The 23755-nt window shown below is 37.3% G+C and overlaps 1 protein-coding gene across 29 annotated transcripts in view; it reads left to right on the top strand.

Moving 5' to 3' along the window:
* The first annotated feature begins 1123 nt into the window (after positions 1 to 1123).
* The window catches only part of LOC110915448 (probable LRR receptor-like serine/threonine-protein kinase At1g07650), an 81865-nt gene continuing 59233 nt past the window's right edge, over positions 1124 to 23755 (top strand). For 4 of the 29 annotated variants that reach the window (XM_035985329.1, XM_035985332.1, XM_022160139.2 and 1 more), the window contains exons 1-13: positions 1125 to 1351; positions 1432 to 1612; positions 13619 to 13690; positions 13789 to 13857; positions 13936 to 14007; positions 15084 to 15189; positions 15293 to 15333; positions 15414 to 15482; positions 15586 to 15657; positions 16041 to 16112; positions 16204 to 16275; positions 16419 to 16487; positions 16681 to 16736. In XM_035985329.1, the coding sequence (XP_035841222.1) occupies positions 1228 to 1351; positions 1432 to 1612; positions 13619 to 13690; positions 13789 to 13857; positions 13936 to 14007; positions 15084 to 15189; positions 15293 to 15333; positions 15414 to 15482; positions 15586 to 15657; positions 16041 to 16112; positions 16204 to 16275; positions 16419 to 16487; positions 16681 to 16736 (1075 nt within the window). In that variant the 5' untranslated portion in view covers positions 1125 to 1227. Of the gene's footprint in view, positions 1352 to 1431; positions 1613 to 13618; positions 13691 to 13788; positions 13858 to 13935; positions 14008 to 14199; positions 14451 to 15083; positions 15190 to 15261; positions 15334 to 15413; positions 15483 to 15585; positions 15658 to 16040; positions 16113 to 16203; positions 16276 to 16418; positions 16488 to 16680; positions 16737 to 23755 lie in introns of those variants that run through there. The other 25 variants (XM_035985330.1, XM_035985333.1, XM_035985319.1 and 22 more) reach the window with 19 other exon arrangements.

Here is a 23755-nt window from a genome sequence, read left to right as displayed (position 1 = left end):
GTTTTTTTCCTAATGACAATATTAGACGTTTGAACTAAATTCACAAAGTTTGATTGTATCATCCCACAACCTTTAGTTACATAATGCTTGAGTTATAACATAAAGCTCACTACAAAGAAAAACCAGCTAGCGTGACGATTTATTACATTTCCTTGACCAAAATACTCGAATAGTGTGTGGTCACCCATTAATAGAATATGTTACAAGCAAAATAATACATTTACATAAAAATAAACTAAAAACTAAAAATAGATAAGAACTAAAAAAACTAACTGAAAATGTATGATTTCTTTTTATTTGGATAAGAACTAAAAAAAACTAATAGAAAATGTATGATTTATTTTTCTTCTTATATTTCAAACTGTATATATTTATTAAAAGTTTAAAAGCGAAAATATTGAAAAGTATATACCAGTTTTTTCTTTTAATAAAATTGATTTATATAAATACATTTGGAAATTAATTTCTGTATTAATTTATAAAACTTAAGACATCCTTCGCCTTAATAGAAAAAAAATAACTTAGTTAGTGGCTGGATGAAAATTTATAAAAAAATATGTGACAAAACTATTATTTTTTTTCATAAAAAAATTGCTTGCATATTATTTTTTATTATATATGTGACAAAATTAATTAAATAAAAGAAATTAAAAATAGTTTGAGTAAATTGCCAAAATCGTCGCTGTGGTTTATATTTGCCAGTTTCATCCAAATATCATTCAACTTAACAGAAAAAATAAACTAAGTTAATGGTTTGGATGAAAATGGCAAAAAGTTACAAACATGGAGGACAAAATAGTAAAAAAGTATCATTTTAAACGAAAATGACAAATGCACCTAAACCTCAGGGGCGATATTGACAATTAACTCTCCATTATAACTAGCTGGGCCAGTACAGGCAATCAGGCACCAAAAGTCTCTTGCATGGGTCCCATCGATGAAATAATGCATCTATTTATTACGATGAAAGACACCCACCATATATATGAGACAAATTACCGGTCACTGTAGGAAACTGTGGCCATGTTTCTCGATATAATTCGTTTTTGGAGTACTATACTAGTCATCACCCATCGGTATCAAGCCTCTTGCATGGCCCCCGCTATTTAAAGATACCAGCCACATATATGAGTCAAGTCACACAGGACGCCAGTCCAGTACATTCCCTTGCAATGTTTTTATATACATTACATGAATGACTCTTGTTACAATCTTCGTTTAAATTAGATGTCGATCATTTTCAATAAAAGTTTGGAACTTTTATCTACCATCGTGCTCATCTTCCTAGCACTCCTGTTGTTTGAAGTAACTGATGTTCATGCACAGAATGGATATCTTCCTCAAGATGAAGGCAAGTTTTATTTTTCTGTTCTTATTGGATTTCGTTTTGAAATGTTCATTTGTGTTTGCGGTTCATGTTGTTTTTTGCAGTGCGTGCTCTTCGTGATATAGCAGAAGAATTGGGTAAAAGGGACTGGAATTTTAGCCTGAACCCATGTGATAATAATCCCAACTGGGCAACACCCAATAACCAGACGGAAACCTCGCTTTATAACAACACTGTTATGTGTAACTGCTCCTACCCTGGGGATGTTTGTCACGTCATTACAATGTATGTTGTTTTTGTTCTTCTAATTTTCCATTTATTCTGCAAACCTTTCTGTTTATTTACACTGATAGTGATTATCAAAGGGCAAATTTGTCAATAATATTGGCATAAGGGGGGTGGGGGTGGTCACTAGCGATAGAATTCTATCACTCACAAGCATCCACCCAATCAAGTTCCGCCATGTCATCAACCATTTCACTCACAACCTTTTTTGTTGGCAATGGTCATCACTAACAACACCCAACAATAAACCCCCACACCCCCTCGCATCCATTTATTACGCTCAAGCCATAACGCGTTGATTTTATCACGGTCTTGATGTATCACGCGTTGAAAAAGTAGGTGGCAATGGGAATTGTTCTTGTATCACGCGTTGAATTTGTGTATCACGGTGCTATAACGCACCGCCCCTCCTCCTCTAAATGCTAAATTCAACATTGTGGGGTAAGACTACCCGTAGTTGGGTTTTTTGTTGTTTTCTCCAAAAAAACGCCCCAAAACCGCCCCTAGGCGTTTTTTTTTCAAAAAAATGCTTTTGGCGTTCTTTTTTCCATGCCTTTGTTCTAATTCTTTGGCCAATGACCGTAATTCTTCTTTCTGTTTTCCAATATCATTTTTAATGGTTTTTTTATATAATTCTGTTACACCCCTTTTAACATAATGTCTTAAAATGCACACATCTCCACTACACTAATTTTAGAAAAACGCCGATAATGCTCCATTGATAACTGGACTACCAATAACGCAAAACGCCAAAGACGAGGCACTATTTTAATGGTTTTTTTTATATAATTCTGTTACACCCCTTTTAACATAATGCCTCACAATGCACACATCTCTACTACACTAATTTTAGAAAAACGCCGATAATGCTCCATTAATGACTGAACTACCAATAACGCAAAACGCCAAAGATGAGGCACTATTTCTTTCTTCCAACACATATTCTAATAATATTTGTTCTAAGGGTGTAAGGGGCACTCCCCTCTTAGGGGAGTGCCCTCTCTTACGCATAACCAATCCTCGTGTGCCACGTCAACTCCCCTCTTAAACTCCCTTCACACCCTAAATTGATGGCAGCACTTCCCTCTTAGGTGACTTGGTTTTTTATTAAAAAAAAAATTCATTGGTTGATTGAATAGGGCCCACCTTCTCTCTCCTCCCCTCTCTTCGATGCCTCCTCACCGATCATCCTCCCCGTTTTTGGCTCCCCGCTAGGCCGGCGACACCTCCCCGATCGGGGAAATCGGTCACCGCATGGGGTCACCGATTATGCCCCGAGCACCCTAATTAACCTCCTTTTTCTACTACCCTGAAAAAGTGTATGTGAAAGGAGGTACAAGCCTACAACTAGTAGGAAAAAATGGTGCATTTAATAGCAATGAAAGAATGAGGCGATATATGGTCCACGTATATCTCCTAATTTATGGAAAAAATTCTAAAATAATGTACTTGTTAATAACATTTGAAATAATTGGATAGGGAAAAGTTGATTTGAAAATAAATTTAATGTAAGAAAAAAAAAGAAAAAAAAGGCATATTAGTAAAATATTATTTTATTTATAACTTATATCATTAATTATGCTACATATAATCTACAAAAGTTATACATATCAAAATTTTCCTACATATACCCTACACATTATAAAATTTTATCCTACACTGTCGAAATTTATCCTACACATCTCGAAATATATCCTACACAACTCGTAATTTATACTACACAACTAGTAATTTATTCTACACTTTAAATTAAGTTGTTTTTTTTAATTTAGAAAAAATATATATTTTGAAAAGAAGTTACAAATTTAATTTAGTTAGTTATTAAAGGGGAAGAATATAAATTAATGATTTATGTAAGTTTACCAATATACCCTTATACTAAAATTAAATGCAAATATTAAATGAAGTAAAATGAAGCATTCTTATTGGTTGAAACTTCTTCTTTTTTCTTCTTACAAAAAAGTTCTTCTCGTTTGAACTCTCCACTAATTGCATATTCATATATATGTATTAATTCACAAATGGTCGGTGCAATCGTGAATTATAGAAGATTCTTTATTTGACCACCGAACTTTTTATTAAATCAAATTCAGTCATACATGTCTCCTTCTTCCTCTCTGCGCATATCAAGCCTGAGAACACCCTCACCTCACCTCCGTTCTCTCCTAAGAAATCGACCACCAATCACCACCTCTTTTACCATCATCTTCGCCGCCGGCGACCACCTCTCCGGCTACCGACCACCACCATTAGACCAAACCCATCATACCCACCATCCTCCACCATTCATCACCGTCGATAACAACCACCACCATCATCGATCACTATACCCACCACCCTCGACGACTTTCAACAACCACCCACCATTCATCGTCAATCACCATTGACGACGGCAACTCGGATTTTTATATGTTTTATGCAGATTTTTCATGATTTGATTCTTGAAATTGCTTATGATTATCATATGGATTTAAGTGGGTGTTAAATGCAGATTGTGAGAAATTTGGTTTTGCGCTGAGAGGTGTTTTTTTTTAAACGGGGATGTAGTTTGATTATAGGTTAAATTGTAATATAAAAGAGAGTTGAATGGTGTATGTGCTTGAATGGATTGTGATAGCAGGTTGATTCATACAGGAGGTGCAGTGCAACAAATAAAGTAGGGATTTTTGGTATGATTTTCGCTTCGGTTGTTTGAGGTGGGTAGGGTCGGGTTGATCGAATCTAGGAGGTAGAGAGTTTAAGTCGAGTTGCTGGATAATTATTACCATTGAGTGTATTGTGTTTAAACGTAAGTTGCGAGAGGATTGACTATGGTGTCAGGAGGCAAGTTAAGATAGGAAGTGAGTTGCGGTTAGCAAAGATTTGCGATAATGTTTAGGATTGTTGGAAAGAGCTTATGAGCGGATAAATAGTACATGTGCATTTGTTGAGAAGTTAAAGGGTATCAAAAGAAGTTGATAAAGTTCGCATTCTAGTATGTATTAATTTCAAACATAACCGAGGAACAGTGACTAAACGGTAACGGCGTCACCGTCCGACTTTCAGTATAAGACAATTTTCTCCTTGTAGCCACCTATCAATTTATAGCTATGCCCTTAATACAATTCTCAAATTACAGTATTCCCCTTAGCCTCATTTATAGAGAGAGACAGTGAATTAACGATCGTGGTGGCCAGTGGGTCCTTTGGTCCAACCGTCGGAATGCCAGAAGGAAACCAATACCCACCTTAAACGTTGTCGATCTTCATGGAAAAGGAACATGCAGGTGCAAAGTAATTGACCGGAACGTTCGCCGGAACCTAGCCGTCATTGCCGGATCATGTAGGTACCCACCTAAACACTTGCGTTGCCTTAACCTCAGCCTTAGCTTGCTTCGCCTCCACCTCTTAGACCGACAGGCTGCTTCAGCCGTTGCCGAAGGTGTTGCTGTCGCCTGACATCTTGACCGACCGGAAATCCTCTCACAGCTCCTTCCCACTATCTCTATCTAAAAGGTGGTTTGGTGAAAAAACATATTAATTCAAATACGTAGGATGTACATACACCAAACATTTACAATAAATTTAATATTATAGTATCATTTGATTTCTAGCATGTATCGGTACCATACCAATACGATAATGAACCAATTCAATTCCGACCGAGTTATATCGAATTTCCGCCGCAACGCGGCGGGAGACTACCACTAGTTATTATTATTATATTAATGTACATAGTTAAATATTATTAATCAGCCGTTTTTTGGATATACCATTTTTAAAATATTTATTTCATTACTTTTTAATTATTTAATTCCTAGAACATAAATTTTGTTAGTGATTTTTTTTTTAAATTGTTAGTATATTATTTATACCATCACTAAGCTGTTGACATTCTCCAAAAACTTACCAATTAAGTCATGTGTCTCACAAACAAAAGGTTAAGGTATTCAAATATATCATATAAATGTTGTGATGTATTTATCCTAAGAACATTTAAGAATTATTAAAATAAAAAAATAAAACGAAGCACCATAATTAAAGCCCTAAACCCAAACTATACCTTGAATATTAAGCGGAAAATAGGAAATTCTTTTATATTTATTTCACCAAAGTTCCCACTTAGATTAAATCTGAATCCTCACATGAACGAAAACTGTTAGATAATATATTCCATTGTATATTTATTAGTTCTTGTATGCATTAGTGTGATTCTTTAGGTATTTCAAGTGAGTATAAAATCTATGTAAAGTTATTCTATTCAATTTAAAATATCTTTTGAGATTTGATACATGTTATCAACCTTTATCCATAGCCTTTATCCATGAGTAATTCATCATCATCATCATATTCACTAAATCCCATCAATATCAAAGCTAAGACAGAATACGAGTAGGGTAAGATGTAGATAGTCTTACCTCTACCACATAGAAATAGAGATGCTGCTTCTAGTAAGACGGGGATATAAGGCTTGATAGTAGTTTTGTATAAAGCCTTGGATATAAGGCGCATAACACTTAGCAATTAAGACAAAGCCCGATTAGCGTATGTACTCCCTTGTCTTTTGGCTATCAACACTCCCACATGATGCATGATTAACTCTCCCCATCTTTTAAAATTATTATTTTCACGAAATTAGTAAAATGACGTTAGAATTAGTGCACTTTCACTCCCCCCCTCCCGAGCGCCCACACATATATACATTATATGTACATGCCGCAAGCGAGGCGATCTTTATCCATGAATAATTGAGTTTCCAAATTTCTATTCCCTCCTAGCCGATCATATTCCCTCCCTAAACCCTATTTCTTTTTCTCTTTCACGTCGCCCCCCGCTTCTATCCTTTTTCGCCTTCCTCAGCCTTCTATTATTCTCTCATTGGCCTCCTCATCTAATAACGCTACTGCTCTCATATCTGGCTTGGCTTCTATGATTGCAATAAAGCTTTGCCATTTTACATGTTCCACCCCACCCCCCCCCCCCCCGTCTCATCTCATTAGGGGTGCAAACGAGCCGAGCCCGAGCCCGAGCTCGACCAGGTTCGAGCTCGGCTCGATTCGAGCTTTATTTCTGAAGCTCGAGTTCGGCTCGAAGGTAATTTTTAAAGTTGGAGCCTGGCTCGGGCTCGACTCGTTTAGTTTTTTTTAATTAATTTATATTAATTATAATTATTATTATACATATAATCTAGTTATTTTTTTATATTTATATAAATGGTAATTATTATTATATAAATATATGTTTAATATATTAATATAAAAATATATAAATAGAAAGCTCGATTAGGATCGCGAGCCAACTCGAGCTCGATAAGCAAAGCTCGGGCTCGTTTACTAATAAGCTTGTTTTTAGGCTCGGGCTCGAGCTCAAGCTCGTTTAAGCTCGGCTCATTTGAGCTTTTTTTCGAGCAGAGCTCGAGTAGCTTGCGAGTAGCTCGGCTTGTTTGCACCCCTACATCCCATGATGATACGTGTAATTCGGGAATTTTTAAACCCTGTCATTGAATGGACTTACCTCACACGGATAACTTTCCGCTCCACCATGCTTTATCTACTTCTAGTGATCCTACCACATTTCATTATGCATGATACTAATGGATTATTACCATGGAAGCGGAATTGCATGCTCTAATAAAAAGTGACACTTGGTGTTGGTGTAGTTTTTGTGTCCAATGCTGTTCGAATAGATTAGATTTATTTTATGCTCATTATGTAATAGTTAGTGAAAAGACCAAACGAACGTGTATAGACCCGCTCGTTTGAAGTGTTCAAACGAAAGGGTTATTCATTTGACCGTGTGTGTTTGCAAGACAAGGGGGTGTGGCTATAAATATCAACCCTTAGTCATTTGCAACTTCTTGAAGGTTTTAGACTTTGGGGGAGAGATCACCACTTGGTCTCTCCCAGGATGTATACTCCTTTGGTATGGTTTCGGCTAGCTTGTAATCGAGCTGATTTGTAATGTTATGCTACTGAATTTATACAAGAAAGTTGTTTTATCCGTCTCTAATCTTTCCGTCTTTGAACATAATCACACACTAATCACGGGTCAGGGTCTGAATCATGAACTTACAATTGGTATCAGAGCCATGGTACCCGACTTAGTAAATTTAACAATTTGCTAAGTCACATGTGCTCTAGATCAGTGATTTTTGTGGGTTTTTGTTCAAGGTGTAAAAAATGGTGTAAAAAGTAAAAACCCAGATTTGGACCCGAATGTATGGGTCTGAGATGATACAGATCATACGAGAGGTTTGAGTTTTCTGTTTCACAAAACAAAATCAAGTTTTCATCATCATTTGAAGGTTTTTCGTCAGATCTGCAGAAGAACAGTTGGCTGTGTTCTTGAAGATGATGGCGTCTGTTAAGAAACACTAGGGTTTCTTCACATCAGAACCCACGAAGAACCCCGATTCACGAAAAACCCCTGTGAAGAACATTCTTCGTCATGTTGTTTATGCTGAAGAACCAAGGTTCACGAACAACCTGCAGCTACCGAAGAACCCCTGCGAAAAATCTATGGTGAAGAACCCCCTCCACGAAGAACATACTTCGTGGGCATGTTTGTGTCTGATGTTGATTCCCGCGAAGAACCCACTGGTGAAGAACATGCTTTGTCTTATTAAGTGAAGCACCATTGTTTTGTCTTATTCAAGTGAAAAGCATTCTTCACTCAAGTGAAGAACATTCTTCACTCAAGTGAAAAACATTCTTCACTTGTTTTCAATTTCACGAAAGACTAGAGTGGGCTCAGTCTTTTCCTTATTGGGCCTCATTTGTTATTAGTGGGTATTAAAATTGTCTTGTTTCTTCGTGGACCATCCAACAGTCTTGGATGTTTATTATTTTGGGCTTTCGTTCTTTAAGAAAGACTAATTGGGGTGGATTTTTCGTGGATCATTATTTGAATTAAGCTTTAACGTCAAATTCGTACGGGTTCGGGAGTGCGTGGGATGATGAGGCATGATGAAAACAAATGATTTTTTAAAAAAACGTGGGGTAGTCACTTTTACCGATGGAAATGTCATAATTGGTGACTTGACTATTATGGGCCAAAAACGGTATATTTATTTCCGCATGTGAAAATTTGTTTTGTTATCAGTGTTTATAAATGCTCGAAAGAATTTTGTTTATAGTCATATTCTCGCATTTGGTAACGATTGAAGGAACTTAGAGAGCCTAGACCGGTCCTAACGAGTTCACAAAGTCGAAGAGTTATGCCTATGATGGAAGTTTTCGGATTAGGTGTTAGCAGAACTTTGGGGGGATACAAGTTGGATCCTACGGGGCTAGGGAACTTTCCTTATCAACTAGAATATGCAAAGAAGAAAGTCGCTTTCATGATTTTTCAAAAAACCGAGAACATTTGAAAGATTCTGCTCAGTGGAGAGAATTTGTTCAGTGAAGTTGACGACAGTTCTGCTCAGTGGAGAGAATTTGCCAATGTTTAGAGATTTTACCAAAGAAATGGGGGGATAAAAATTTTCATATGTTTTGGAATTTCTTCCATAAATTTCTAAACGCAATCACAGGTGGTAGAGTTTGTGATTTTCTGGTGATAACAAAGGTTCTGCGTGGAATGTTTTGCATAGACACATATTTGAGGATTTTAATTAATTCTCCAGCCAGCGTGAAGGGTTTTGCACGGAAACATACAGGTATCTAAAGTCTACAGTAGTTTCAAAACGCTGTTCACTGAAGACCTGGGGAATCTTCATGAGAGCTGGAATGTTTTGCATAGACACATATTTGAGGATTTTAGTTGCAGGATTCGGTTTTGGGTTTGAGGTTTTCTTTGGGGTTTTACAGGGATCTGGGTGTAACTCAATTTGTTGAGTTTGCAAATGATGTACTTGGTCAAGCTGACATCCTGAGTACTCATGCTGAAGATCCGTAGTGCATTACGCGGTCAACTTCACAATGGCGAGACAATGAGATTTGGATGTAGTTCAACTAAGCGTGCTGATTGAGCTTGCAAGTGATATACTCGGTCTAGCTGACTTCCTGAGTGTTGATACTGATGATCAAAGTGCATTACTTGGTCGATTCCACAAAGATGGTTTACAGAAGACAGTTCACCAGAAAACTCTACCAATGTAGTATGTTTGAATGAAATAGAGTTCTTATGACAAGATCAAGACATGATGCAGTTTTTAAAGAATGGAACCCTTATCAAATGTCGGTTGGAGTATTGGAGGATCAGCTGAAGATCGGTCAATTTAACCCTGCGAGGAGATTGCACAACACCCAACATGGATACGCGTACTTTGAGGGGGAAATATTATACGAGAAGCTTCAAGGGTTTGGTATTGCTATGAAGACTCAAGTCAAGATACTACTTACCTGGATCATCAGTCAAGGGGAAATTTGTTAACACAGAGAAGATAACGTCAACAAATACTTGACTGAAGATCGATTGCAGTTGCATTTTCAGCATTCGACAGCAACGGACAAGCGGGAATTTATTGTTGCAGTTTTTGTTTCCGATGTGTTCGAATAGATTAGATTTATTTTATGCTGCTTGTGTAATAGTTAGTGAAACTGTCAAACGAACGTGTATAGACCCACTCGTGAATTCGTTTGACCGTGTGTGTTTGCAAGACAAGGGGGTGTGGCTATAAATACCAACCCTTAGTCATTTGCAACTTTTTGAAGGTTTTAGACTTTGGGGGGGGGGGGAGCTCACCATTTGGTCTCTCCCCGGATGTATACTCCTTTGGTATGGTTCGGCTAGCTTGTAATCAGGCCGGTTTGTAATGTTATGCTACCGAATTTATACAAGAAAGTTGTTTTATCCGTCTCTAATCTTTCCGTCTTTGAACATAATCACACACTAATCACGGGTCACGGTCCGAATCATGAACTTACACTTGGACTCTTATTCATTTCTTTGAATAATAAATAATGGATCTTCCAAACTAAATTTCTCCGAAGGATCCTTTGAACGTCACAACGCTTGTCTTGTTGCTCAGGGCTTTAGTCAGGTGCCGAGCCTCGACTACACTCATAATTTTAGCCCAGTTGTTAACGCCACCACTGTTTGCACGATTTTGGCCATAAGCGTTATTCACAATTGGCATGTTCATCAATTAGATGTTAACAATGCCTTCTTGCATGGGCATCTCACCGAGAATTTTTATATGGAACAACCAAAGGGTTTTATGAACCCTTCCCTCTCATGTTTGCAAGTTAATTAATTGGATATTTAATTGAAAATGTTAGGTGGGCTCTTCTCTCCCCGATTCTACACTGATGATAGAAATGATAACTTCTCTTAGTGCCGGGAATCGCAAGTCCATAGCATCGGCCTTCGTAACGGTCAAGGTCCTTATTCTAAAGGAGGGAAAAAAGTGAAAAGAGAACTGTTCGCTAGTTGCCATCACTGTAGTGACAATTCCAGTAATAATTACATATCATCACTGAAATTCAAGCGCAAACTCGGGGATACAAATAACCATAGCTGATGCGTCGGAGGATTGGTCCCAATACATCTTGTATGCATACTATATAGTATCATAAGAAAATACTAAGATTAAGCTACAACTGGACGTCGCGTCCCTCGTGAAGCTTTTGAAGATCCGGGAACTTATAGTCAACTAAGGAAGCTCAGTTAGTTGATAGATGCCCAAATGCTAATAACTTGCTAGAAGGGATAGAAAGCGATAAAGACTTCATTTCACTTAGGTTAATCTAGGCTAGAGGCACCTTGACCCTTTCTTTCAATTTCAATTTAGGAAGGTACCTTGACCCCTTCTCTCTTTATCTTTTTTTTTTCTTTTTTCAAAGGGGGAATGAATGAAATGTATAAAAGAAGAGAGGAGGAAAGTGGCAAGAATCCTCTTTTTCTAGAACATAACAGGTATCATGAAATCCTAAAAATCCTAAAAAAAAGCCAAGAAAATCTTTGATTTCTTCTGGAAGCATATGATTACTTGATATGACTAATCAGATCGATGCTAGCAAAGGAGGGAAACGGATACTCAATTTAAAGTGGAACGAGAAGACCTAGGACATATAAGATCATAACCCTATTGAGTAAGTTTCTCGCTAGTTGCCATCATTTCAATCACTGAAATCAGTGTAATCCAGAAATCAGTCTTCCTCGAAGCACTTAGCGAACATGAAGAAAATCCTGCACTTGGAAAAACAAGTACAAAAAGATGAAATAGGTCTTACATGTAAAAGGTCCTGTAACCATGACTCAAAATCTCCTTGCCAAGCTACATGAAAGGTTCAGGACTCCATTTGGTAGCCTCACGGATAATTTCATTACCCTTGTCCTTTGACCGCCTTCGTAGGAACGTACCGAAAAGTGAACAAGGATTGCCCTAGTCTACTCCTTACTCAAGTTTTTAGTGAAAATCAAGCAAAACTTCATTGGTTTTATCTCGATTCAAGTAGTCATTTATTTGGTACGCAATATGTGGCCTAAAACAAGCTCCTAGGACTTTGTTTCATCATCTAAGCCTATTTCTACTAAATAATGGTATCTCATGTAGTCAAGCTGATCCATCACTTTTCATTTACAAACAGGACTCCTGTATCATGTATCTACTAGTGTATGTTGATGATGTTACTCAAACGGGCAACCATCCATCCACTTTTTCCTCTTTCATATCATGGTTCAATAAAGAATTTGCAATCAAGGATATTAGGAAACTCAATTACTTTTTTGAATTGGAGATTACATACACTCATAATGGTCTTCAATAAATCTATCAAAGGATTTGGATATTCTAACTCGTGCAAAGATTTTGAAGCCAAATCAACTTCAACACCTTTAAGCACCAATGTTTCTTTTTTTTTTCTACAAGTACTATGTTTCCAGATGCCTATCGATTGATTGTAGGTGCTCTCCAATGATGATCATAAGACACTGCATATGGTGTTAATCAAGTTAGTTAGTTTCTACACGCTCCAACTACTTATAATCTTCAATAGGTAAAAAGAATCTTACGCTATCTCAAGGGGGCTATTGCTTTTGGGTTGCATTACAATCGCCCTACTTCCACATCGCTACTTGGTTACTCTCATGCTGATTGGGCCGTTGCTTGGAGACTAGTTTGTCTACTTATTATTCTATATTTTCGGGAGGCAATTTGATTTCTTGGAGAGCTAAAAAGTAACCAACTGTTGTTCGATCAAGCCGTCAATCGAAATATAGAGTTATGGCTAATACTGCTGCCAAAATTGAATGGTTGACTCATCTTCAATAGGAGTTTCATGCTCTTCCTCTAGAAAGACCAACTGTTCTTTGTGACAATCAAAGTGCCATTTTTCTCACTCAAAGTCTTGTTGCTCATTAACGAGCGAAATACATAGATCTTGATTGTCACTATTTGCGCTAATTAGTTACTGTTGGAAAACTAGTTATTAAATGTGTTCCGACCAAGTTTAGGTGACTGTGACTGACTGGCTGGCTGACATTTTTACAAAAAGTCTTCCAAGCTCTTAGTTCACCATTTTCAGACAAATGCTTCACATCGGTCCACCCCCGTTTAGCTTGCACGGGGATGTTAGATAATATATTCAGTTGTATATTTATTAGTTCATGTATGCGTTAGTGTGATTCTTTAGGTAGTTTAAGTGTAAGTATAAAGTCTATATAAAGTCTCTTGTATTATATTCTATTCAATGAAAAATACCTTTTGAGATTTCATACAAAAACCACCAAGTTAAAGATCTTTTTATAACTATTTCTATTTCGCCAAAATTTCCATCCAAACTAAGACAGAGAGATATAGATTTAAGTGAGAAATAAGACATCGAAATCTAAAACAAGGATTATAAATAATAACTTATTAAAAATTGAATCTGTATGTGAGTAACTTTTACTATACCCCACATAATAAAATTTGGGTATTTATGTAGCATGTCTTGGTTATTTCCCTTACCAAACAATGCCATAAAAATCAATGAGTATAAAATATAAAACATGTTCATAATGCGCTAAAGTAAGTTAGTTCCAGTGTTCACCATGAATTTGTGTTAACACAAAACTAAGAGGTTGGATTTTGCTTTATGAACAGAATTCTCGAAGGGCAGGATCTCGATGGTGTACTTCCACCATCCTTAGCAAAGTTACCATACATCAAAACAATGTAAGACAAAGATCTTGGCTTATAACACAACCAAACCTAAAAGGAAAATCAGATACCATGCTTCAAGGCATTATAATGATACCCATTGTTTCTTGCAGTGATTTGGGTCGTAATTACCTGAATGGCACTATACCGTCAGAATGGGCTTCAACCAAGCTGGAGTACCTGTGAGCAATTTAACTCCATTTTTAGTTAATATCAATTTGAATCTTATCTTTTTACAGAACAAACGTATCCTAACATAGGTCTGTATCTGCGAATCGCTTGACCGGAAGGATTCCGACTTACTTGGGAAACATAACGTCACTTGTATATTTGTATGTTCTCTCATTCTATTTGCATCTCACAAACAAAAACACATGCACACACAATTTTGAAGATAATACAATGATTGCCAACCAATTGGTAAGTCTACATTGGGGCAACCAACAACATATCAATGAGCTCCTAGTATTCAGAGTGGAGAACATTTCGTGATATGAAAGGCTAAATGTTACAAATGGTGTTAGATCAATCATGTTCCATTTGGGATGATGGGCCAAGAAACAGTGATGAGTGTGTTTACATATTTGAATGGGATGGTGGGGCAAACCTTAGAAGAACATGAACCATTAATCTATGGGAGCTGATTGTAACACCCTAGAGAAATGTGACATCTATCATGGCTTGGAGGGATGTTGTGTTCTTAAAATATATCGAGACTTAAACATCACCAATGCGTTTTGGGCGAATTGGTTGTCGAGAAGATGAAAACTCCACAGTTAAGCATGTTTGAGTAAACAAAGTTGACATTATTAGTAACGCATACAATAGATCAGACGACACAACTTCAATGAGTTACAACTGATTCAGTGTGTGTGTGTTTGTGTATACATATACATATACATATATATAGGCTAAGAGTTGGCTACAAAGTTGAAATTTTATAAAAAGCGTAAAAAATCATAAAAACACACCCAAAAACCCACAAATAACAAAATGAAAATTACTAAAACATTATATCTGTGGGTTTTGTTGTGTGTTTTGGATGACAAAACTCTGACTATCGAATTGACAAACTTTATTGTGTTTTTTGTTAACTAAAATGTTGTGTTTTATATTCATAGTTCTACAATGATGTGTTTGAAGTTTTTATGGACTATTAGCGTTTGAATATGGTGTTTTGGTAATCTTCACTCTGTTATTTGTGTATTTTAGGTGTGTTTTATGGCTGAAATTATAATGTTTTATTACTTTTTACATCTTTTTAGAAATTTGGATTTTGTAGCCGATCCCCACCCTATATATGGCCGCTAAAGTCTTCCTAATAACCTGCTAAAGTCATCATAATATACTCTTTTTCTGTATATTATTATATACTTTAACTAATTTTGTTAATGGATAAATGTACTAGGAGTCTGCAGAACAATATGTTCTCTGGAACTATTCCGGCGGAGCTTGGAAAACTAGAAAATTTAGCAAACCTGTACGCCTTCTTTCTAGTCCTATCATATTTTACTGTAAGGGTCCTGATTAGTGCTTTTATGGTGATTGATTGAATATATATCTACAAATTTATTCTCAAATCCTAGGATTCTTAATGCGAATAATCTCTCTGGCCAGTTGCCGGTGGAGCTTAATAGTCTAACCAATTTGACAGAACTGTATGCCAACTCCATTCTATTAATATATCATTTGCTTGTCCTAGATAACTAGTTAACCCCTTATCTGAATTTTTATGCAGCCGATTAACTGGTAACAACTTCAATGGAAGAATCCCTAGCCTAGAAAGCTGGAAACAACTTAGCAAACTGTAAGTGTTTAACTAATTTCCATGTTCTGAAACCTTTTCTTCTGATGATGAGTATTGTGACCATTGTGTCCCTACACTATCTCCAATATGACTATATCATCAGAGAGATGATTGGTAGTGGGGTGGGGGGACCAATACCAGCAAGCATTTCCCTCTTGAGCAATTTAGAAGAACTGTAAGTTACTTGAACACTCTCAAAACTTTCTTTTTTATATATTACTAAACAGGGCCGGCCCTTAGAATTCATGTACCCTGTTCGAGCTCGAAAAAACGTGCCCTTAGGTCTTAACGAAATTGGGTATTTGGCTCATTAAAGGTTTAAACCTAATGGCAATGGACTAATAACTAATCTAAACCATAAAAATAATTTTGTAAGTGGGCCAATGTTGATGTTTGTATGAGTATACCCTGTTAATTTATTTATTTTTAAATTTATATATCGGATTTTTTTTAAATAACGTGCCCTTCGAAGTATCGGGCCCTGGACGGTGGTCCTCCCCGCCCACCCTAAGGGCCGGCCATGTTACTAAACCTTTAGTTTATGTAATCCATGTGTAGAAGAATCTCTGATTTAAGTGGAGAAAGTTCACCATTTCCGAATCTAAGAAACATGACAAATATGAGAAACTTGTAAGTCATTGTTGTACTTTGAAATCAATTAACAAGTTTTTAAATTCCATATTGGTTGTTGTAACTTCAAGAACATTGAGAATTTTTGCAGGGTGTTGAGAAGCTGTAATATAACTGGGAGAATTCCTAATTATATAGCACTGTTGCCAAACTTGAAGTTTTTGTAATAGTTCTGATCCTTTTAATTATCCTTGGTGGAAACCTATTTGCGACTGCGGCTAGTATTTTTTGTCTTTATTATGCTTAAGTTTTTTTTTTTTTAATTTCCTTATATATTCTTTTTGTCCATATTCATAAATTTTACAGAGATCTAAGTTTTAATGGTTTAGTTGGAGACATACCAGATCTAAGTGGACTAGACGATCTATACACTGTGTAAGAAATATATGCTTTAATTTTTCACATGTGTACGATTTCTATGTTCATACAATCACTTGACTTTGTTGTTTACCACATCATATTGTTGTTTACCTAGAAGTTGATAAAGAAGATCAATTAAGAAAAAAATGGAGATGAAAGAAAAAGACAATAATAAATTCATAACAAGCTTATATGGTGACATGACTAGGTATTTCACTGGTAACTCCCTCAACGCTAATGTTCCTGGTTGGCTTATGAATACAGGTAATATCCATTTAAAATTATTAAGCCTAATTTCCGCATTACTTTTGTGTAACATATTTGCATTTAGTGAAAGAGCAATTCAAATGAACACACACAAATTGTGTGTATGTATATATTCATGAATCTATTTATGCATACATGCATGTATGTGTGTATATATGTGTATATGTGAATGTATCTGTGTTTCAATGATGCCCCTAGGGAAGGACAATGTGGGTGATCGCTAGGGTCCACTGTCACGGAGGGCCCAAAATTTTTAAATACATATAGAGAATGAGCGATTGAGATAAACTTTGACATGATGATAAAATAACAAATAGTTTATCCCACATTTCATCATACGCATCTTGAAATTTACCTTTCATGATAAATTAGTATTGTCTTGAAAGGGTATATTTTGAAAATAAATTATTTTTAGTTTAAATTAGTTACCAATACAATAAATTAATTAACTATTAAAATTTACCTTTATACCCTTAATATAACATTATATAAAATTATTAAATCAAACATTTTTATTAGTTTCAACTTATTCTTTCTTTTTTACAAAAAAGTTTTTTTTTCATTTGAACTCTTCACTATAAATATATTTTTTTTATTATTTTCTGACAATCGGAATGTACCTTTCTTGTACATAATTAAGTCTAATTTTGATACAACTTTACTAATTTTGTGGGTAAAATCGTCAAGATATTAACAGTCTTTCATGTTTAAAGCTTCAAATTCTGATTCAAGTGGTTTGGTTGTAGTCTTGCTTCTTTGAGTTGCACCAATAAATTGAGTGACAAGTCTTCCTAATTATCTTTAGCATTTATATGATGAGGAATTTGAATAACAATTTCCTCAAACACGTGCATGCCTTAGTAGAGATAAACAATAGCTTTAATGTTTTTCTTTGTATTAACTTCTACCGTTGATTTGTTGATTGGATTTCTTCCCAAATCCCATGTACATTATTGACCGCCATGATTTTTACAGCCCATATAGTATAGTTTGTAGAGTTCAGAATTAGGCATTTGAACGTCACTTACGTTCCTTCTTCCCTTAAAATTTCATTTTTCTGTCATTGTTCATCTCTTTGCTTTCCCAATTTTAACTTGACTTTTACATCATAGGTTTCTGATCGAATTTGATATCAACTTTATTAGTTTTGAATCAAATCAATGTAAACCGTACTTTGATTTCTTTTAACCTTCAATTAATTTGATATGAGTCCGATCAAATTAGTATTCCTCCTTTGATTGTGACTAACTTGATATCAACTATAATTGTTTCACATCAAATTAATCAGCTAGTTTCATGAACTGTTTACAATTTTGATTTTGAAAATATCATGAACTTGAATTTTTAAATACCTTTTGGAAGTACATTTAAATTAAACAAACTAAAAAAGCAGTTTTTTTTGAAAGCACTGGATCGATGACGAACATCAACATTGCACTTGATTCATGAGTGAAAACAACATAGAAGATGAAACCCTTTTTATTGAATCAGTCATCACAAATTACATAAACCGAAGCTAAGATCTAAACCTAGCTTTCTCTCACTAACACATAGTCACTCTCTCTAGAATGAGCACACACTGTTGAGGGATTACTTGGGTTTGTGAGAGTTGCACAAAGCTTCTTCTTGCAGAGAGGAATGAATGTAATGGATGCCCAATTCTAACCTATACACCCATATATATAGGCTGGCGCAAACCCCAAGTCCTGAGCGTGCATGTGCACAAATTCAGAACCTTAAAACCTTATATTGTCCAAATTTAATCAATTAACTCATACTATCCAAATTTAATCAATCACTTTGACTTGGCCTTTGACTTTGTCGAACAGAACTGATAAAGCACAGTTACCCGACGAGAGCTACACTTACAATTTTAAAGATTTTGAATAAATATTGGTTTTCGATCTGTTGTCTTTTTCGATAAATATCATGACCTTTTATTTCTGCAACCTTTTATTTTGCTAAGTTCAACTTCTCCTTTTGAGCTTTTGGTTTTGATAAAAACTATGTCCACTCAATTCCTAAAACAATTTACCATGGTTATTTTTTATTCCAAAAACGATTAAAAGATTCTTATGTTCTTTCGATGCGTTTTAGATATAGGAGGCCAGATTTGATTACATTTCGTTCTTTGTTCATCCTCTGTTCGTTTTTTATGAGGATATCCTGAGTTTGATGCTATCGATTTAACTGATGGTCAAATATAATATTATGATTACGATTTTTGGGATTGATTACAAGTTTAATCAATCCTTGGGAAGGATCGATGTAGATGGCTATGATGCCAACAAAAGGATTCTAAATATAATATTCAATAGTAATTCACAGGATATAAACTTTAACTATCTAAACTTGCTTTCTTAGAGTAATCATCAGTTTACATATGAAAGGGGTTTGGGACATTTATACATAGCGAAAGGCACAACCAATAGGGTTTTGGGGTGAATTGAAGTTTATTATCTTTATTTGTCTTCAACTAGTCATTAGTTACAACCAATAATTCAAAATGGAAATTGGTTCACTTAGAAACAAGATTAATTGCATCATTTTTAATGACCTAATTTAACAAATTGGTATTTTTACCCCACTAATAAGGAGTCTCAAATCCGTCTTCAGTAATGTCACACCCCCAAAATTCACATGCGGAACACCACCGCTTGGAGGCGTGACTGACCAGGATCCAGCCACCAATTATACTGAGCAATTTAATTAATAACATAAGTAATACTCACCAACCACAAGGTTGGCAAATATCATAATCAAAGTTCAAAAGTATTTAAGGTTAAGTAATAGTTCAGATAAGTAGCGGAAGCATAGACAAAATAGTTTAGAACAAGATTCTTAGTTCAAGTTTGTTTAGAACCCAACACACGGGTTAGACGACCACTACACATCCGCAAGCTGCAATCTCCTGAGTCACTGGGTACCTGCAAAGCATGCAGTAAGGTGTCAACATAAAGTTGAGCGAGTTCACTAGTTGTCCAGTTTTAGTTTTCGAAAAACATAAGTTGTTTAGATAAAGCATTTATAATCACGTTGTGCGGAGCTACCCCATCTGTAAGCTCACTAAACTGTAGATACCGAAACTGTTGACGGAAAGTTATTGTGGCCCGAGTCAATATCTATCGTCATTGACCAAGATGCAAGGTCTACTAGTTCACGCCCGATCTCCCCCGGTCACGGTGTGAGGTTGTCAAACCTAATAGCGCTATCAACTAATAACCCGTTCGCCCCCGGCGATTAATCGGTACTGTAAGCAGGGACTTAAAGTGATAGAGTTTCGTTTAACTTGGCTAGTTGTGATTTATAAATAATATCCAAACGTATCTCCTCCGGAGATAGTAAATACCCATTCGGATTTCCCCCGGAAAAAATAGTTCAATAGTATTTTTCCCAAAGTTGGCAGTTTGTCCGTGTCCCTCCTTGGGACGCATGCTTTTAGTGTGTGAACTCACCTTGGGTTGCTCGGCAGATTTAGGTTACTTGTCAAACACGCTGGTCACCACGTCCTAACATGGTCACCAGTATAGGTCAGGTTTGGTGTACAAATAATCACGTATATCTTACAAGATTCTAACACAATACATGCAGTTTAACATATAAGTTATTGGGCCGGCCCTAAAGATTCACACAGTTGACAATTAGTCCAGCAAAGCACATAGTCCAAACAATCAGGCGGCCCAAACCAATTCAAGTTATGGCCCAATAACTAAGTGAGCAGCCCAGTCGAGACAAGGGGGTCTCGAGTTGTACTGGCTGGTTTCGAGTGGTGCAGGCTTGACTCGCAACCTCAGAGGTTCCGAGTCTGGTCTCGAGTTGTCACGAGGAGGTCTCGAGTCGCAACCGTTGCGGTCTCGAGTTGTCAGGCCGTGGTCTCGAGTCGCAACCGTTGCGGTCTCGAGTTGTCACGCCGTGGTCTCGAGTCGCAATGCTGGTCTTGACTTGTTCACGTGTTGATTCAGATATATCAGGCCAATTTGTACTATGCATTAGGCCCATTTTAAGAAATAACCAATGAGGGTTAACTAACAAGTTTTCTAAACTGACAATTAATTATAATGGATCAAACATTACCTTTTTCAAATCTTCAACCCATATTCAACATGTTCATCATAAGTTCATCATTTTAGGGTTTTCATATTAAACATAACCATGCATTCTTTGAACCAAAATCACATGTTTAACAAGATCATTTTGCAAGAAACAAACGAGTCATTCATTTTGTAACCTTGAACATAGTTCGGTTGGCCATAAACTCTCTTAAACTACCATTCATTAGCCATTTTTTTTAACATTTTATCAAGCATTAACATATAATGGTTTACACATATTGTTAATACTCACAAATCATGCGAAAATCATGCATAACACTTCTAACTAAACACCTTCTAGTTCATAAAACACACATATATCCTACACACACATTAGAACACTAACCGGTTGTGAAAAGGCACCGAATCAAGGAGAAACCAAGAAAGTGAAGTGTCCGGGTGATGATGACGAGCTTGACCGAGTTTCTTGACCGAGATTCTTTGTTGTTGCCGGTTAGATCCGAGCTTGAACCGAGAATTTGGGAGAGAAGGTGGTGTTGTTGAGGGTTTTTAGTGAGAGAGAAAAGGAGTGTGTGTTTGTGTAAAAATGAAGGAAGTGGGGGAAGGTTTGGGGGTTTTATACTTGGTTTCGAATAGGCTAAGGGGGTTTCGGCCCAACCGGTTACGGCCCACTCGAGACCGAGTGGCCCACTCGAGACCGAGTGGCCCACTCGAGACTGAGTCGTCTCGAGTCATGGTCTCGACTCACTAGCACAAACTCATATATATATATATATATATACATACATACAACACGTAGCATGTAAGAAGGTCACATTTTCATTTAATAATGTATATACAAAATAATATTACAAGATGTTTGTTCGGGAAAACCTAGAGTGTCAATAGTGAGTTCCTTGAAGGGGATTATGAGTGTTTCATCTGACAGACACTTCTTCAGACTAGACACGTGGAAAACATTGTGCACCGCACTCAGCTCTTCAGGCAGATTCAATCTATAATCGACCTTACCGATCCTCTCGGTAATTTCAAATGGTCCAACATATCGCGGATTAAGCTTGCCTCGTTTACCAAAACGAACCACACCCTTCCAGGGTGAGACTTTATGTAGAACCCGGTCCCCGACCTGGAATTCTAGCGGTTTCCTACGCTTATCTGCATAGCTTTTCTGACGGTCACGAGCTGCCGCCATGCGTTGTCTGATCTGGGCAATCTTCTCCGTCGTGTCTACCACCAGTTCTGGGCCTGTGACCTGGCTGTCACCAACTTCCGCCCAGCAAAGAGGTGATCGGCATTTACGTCCATACAATGCATCGAAGGGTGCTGCCTGAATGCTGGTGTGGTAGCTGTTATTATAGGAGAACTCCACTAGCGGTAGATGCTTCTCCCAATTCTTTCCAAAATCGATCACACATGCTCTAAGCATGTCTTCCAGGGTTTGGATGGTGCGTTCAGACTGCCCGTCCGTTTGTGGGTGATAAGCGGTGCTCATGTCCAAACGTGAGCCAAAGGATTTGTGCATAGCTTGCCACAACTCCGAAGTAAAACGAGCATCTCGGTCGGAAATAATGGAGGTTGGCACCCCGTGTCTCGAGACTACTTCCTTTAAGTAGACTTCTGCCAAGGTAGAAAACTTGTCTGTTTCCTTAATGGCCAGAAAGTGTGCAGACTTGGTCAATCGATCTACTATCACCCAAATAGTGTCATTCCCGCGTTGGGATCTAGGTAGCCCCGTAACAAAATCCATGGAAATTTGTTCCCATTTCCACTTTGGGATTTCTGGTTGCTGGAGTAGGCCTGCTGGTTTTTGATACTCAGTCTTGACTCTTGCGCAGGTCAAACATTTGCTAACGTATGCTGCTATGTGGGCTTTCATGCCAGGCCACCAGTACGTGGTCCTTAAGTCGTGGTACATCTTATCCGAACCAGGATGTACTGAATAACGAGACTTATGGGCTTCGTCCATCACAAGCTCACGTAGATCTCCGTAGAGTGGGACCCAAATGCGCCCTGCCACATAGTAAGCGCCATCTTCTTTTTGTTCTAATCGTTGTCTCGATCCTCGAAGGGACTCAGCCCTGATGTTTTCCGGTTTCAGAGCTTCGACCTGAGCATTTCGAATCTGAGTAGGGAGGTTAGACTGGATGGTAAGTTGTAGCGCTCGCACGCGCTTGGGCGTAGTGTCTTTTCGGCTGAGGGCGTCTGCCACTACATTGGCCTTGCCCGGATGGTACTTGATTGCGCATTCATAGTCATTTAAGAGTTCGACCCATCGACGCTGTCGCATGTTTAATTCCTTCTACTTGAAGATGTGCTCGAGACTCCTGTGATCGGTGTAAATGGTGCACTTGGTACCGTACAGGTAATGTCTCCATATCTTAAGCGCAAAAACCACTGTTCCCAGTTCCAAGTCGTGTGTAGTGTAGTTCCTTTCGTGAGTCTTAAGTTGTCGAGAGGCGTAGGCAATAACTTTTTCGCGTTGCATTAACACGCAACTGAGCCCATGAATGGATGCATCGCAGTAAACCACGAAGTCGTCGGTACCTTCAGGTAACGAGAGAATAGGAGCACTACAGAGGTTATCCTTTAGCTTCTGGAATGCGGATTCCTGAGCTTCCCTCCATTTATAAACCATACCCTTCTGAGTGAGAGCCCTGAGAGGCTGTGCGATCTTTGAGAATCCCTTGATAAATCTGCGATATTATCCTGCTAGTCCCAAGAATTGGCGAACTTCGGTCGGAGTCTTAGGAGTAGGCCAATTCTTTATAGAGTCGATCTTAGCTGGGTCGACGTGAATTCAATCCTTGTTAACCACGTGCCCAAGGAAATGGACTTCTCGAAGCCAGAAGTCACATTTCGAGAATTTGGCGTACAGTTGCTCATTGCGAAGGAGCTCGAGGATAAGGCGTAGGTGCTGTTCATGCTCTTCTTGACTTTTTGAGTAGATCAGGATGTCGTCGATAA

Source organism: Helianthus annuus, chromosome 16 (genome assembly GCF_002127325.2).
Source record: "Helianthus annuus cultivar XRQ/B chromosome 16, HanXRQr2.0-SUNRISE, whole genome shotgun sequence".
Taxonomy (NCBI): Eukaryota; Viridiplantae; Streptophyta; class Magnoliopsida; order Asterales; family Asteraceae; genus Helianthus; species Helianthus annuus.
The sequence above is the reverse complement of the archived record's forward strand: the minus strand, read 5'-3'. Positions and strand labels throughout refer to the sequence as shown.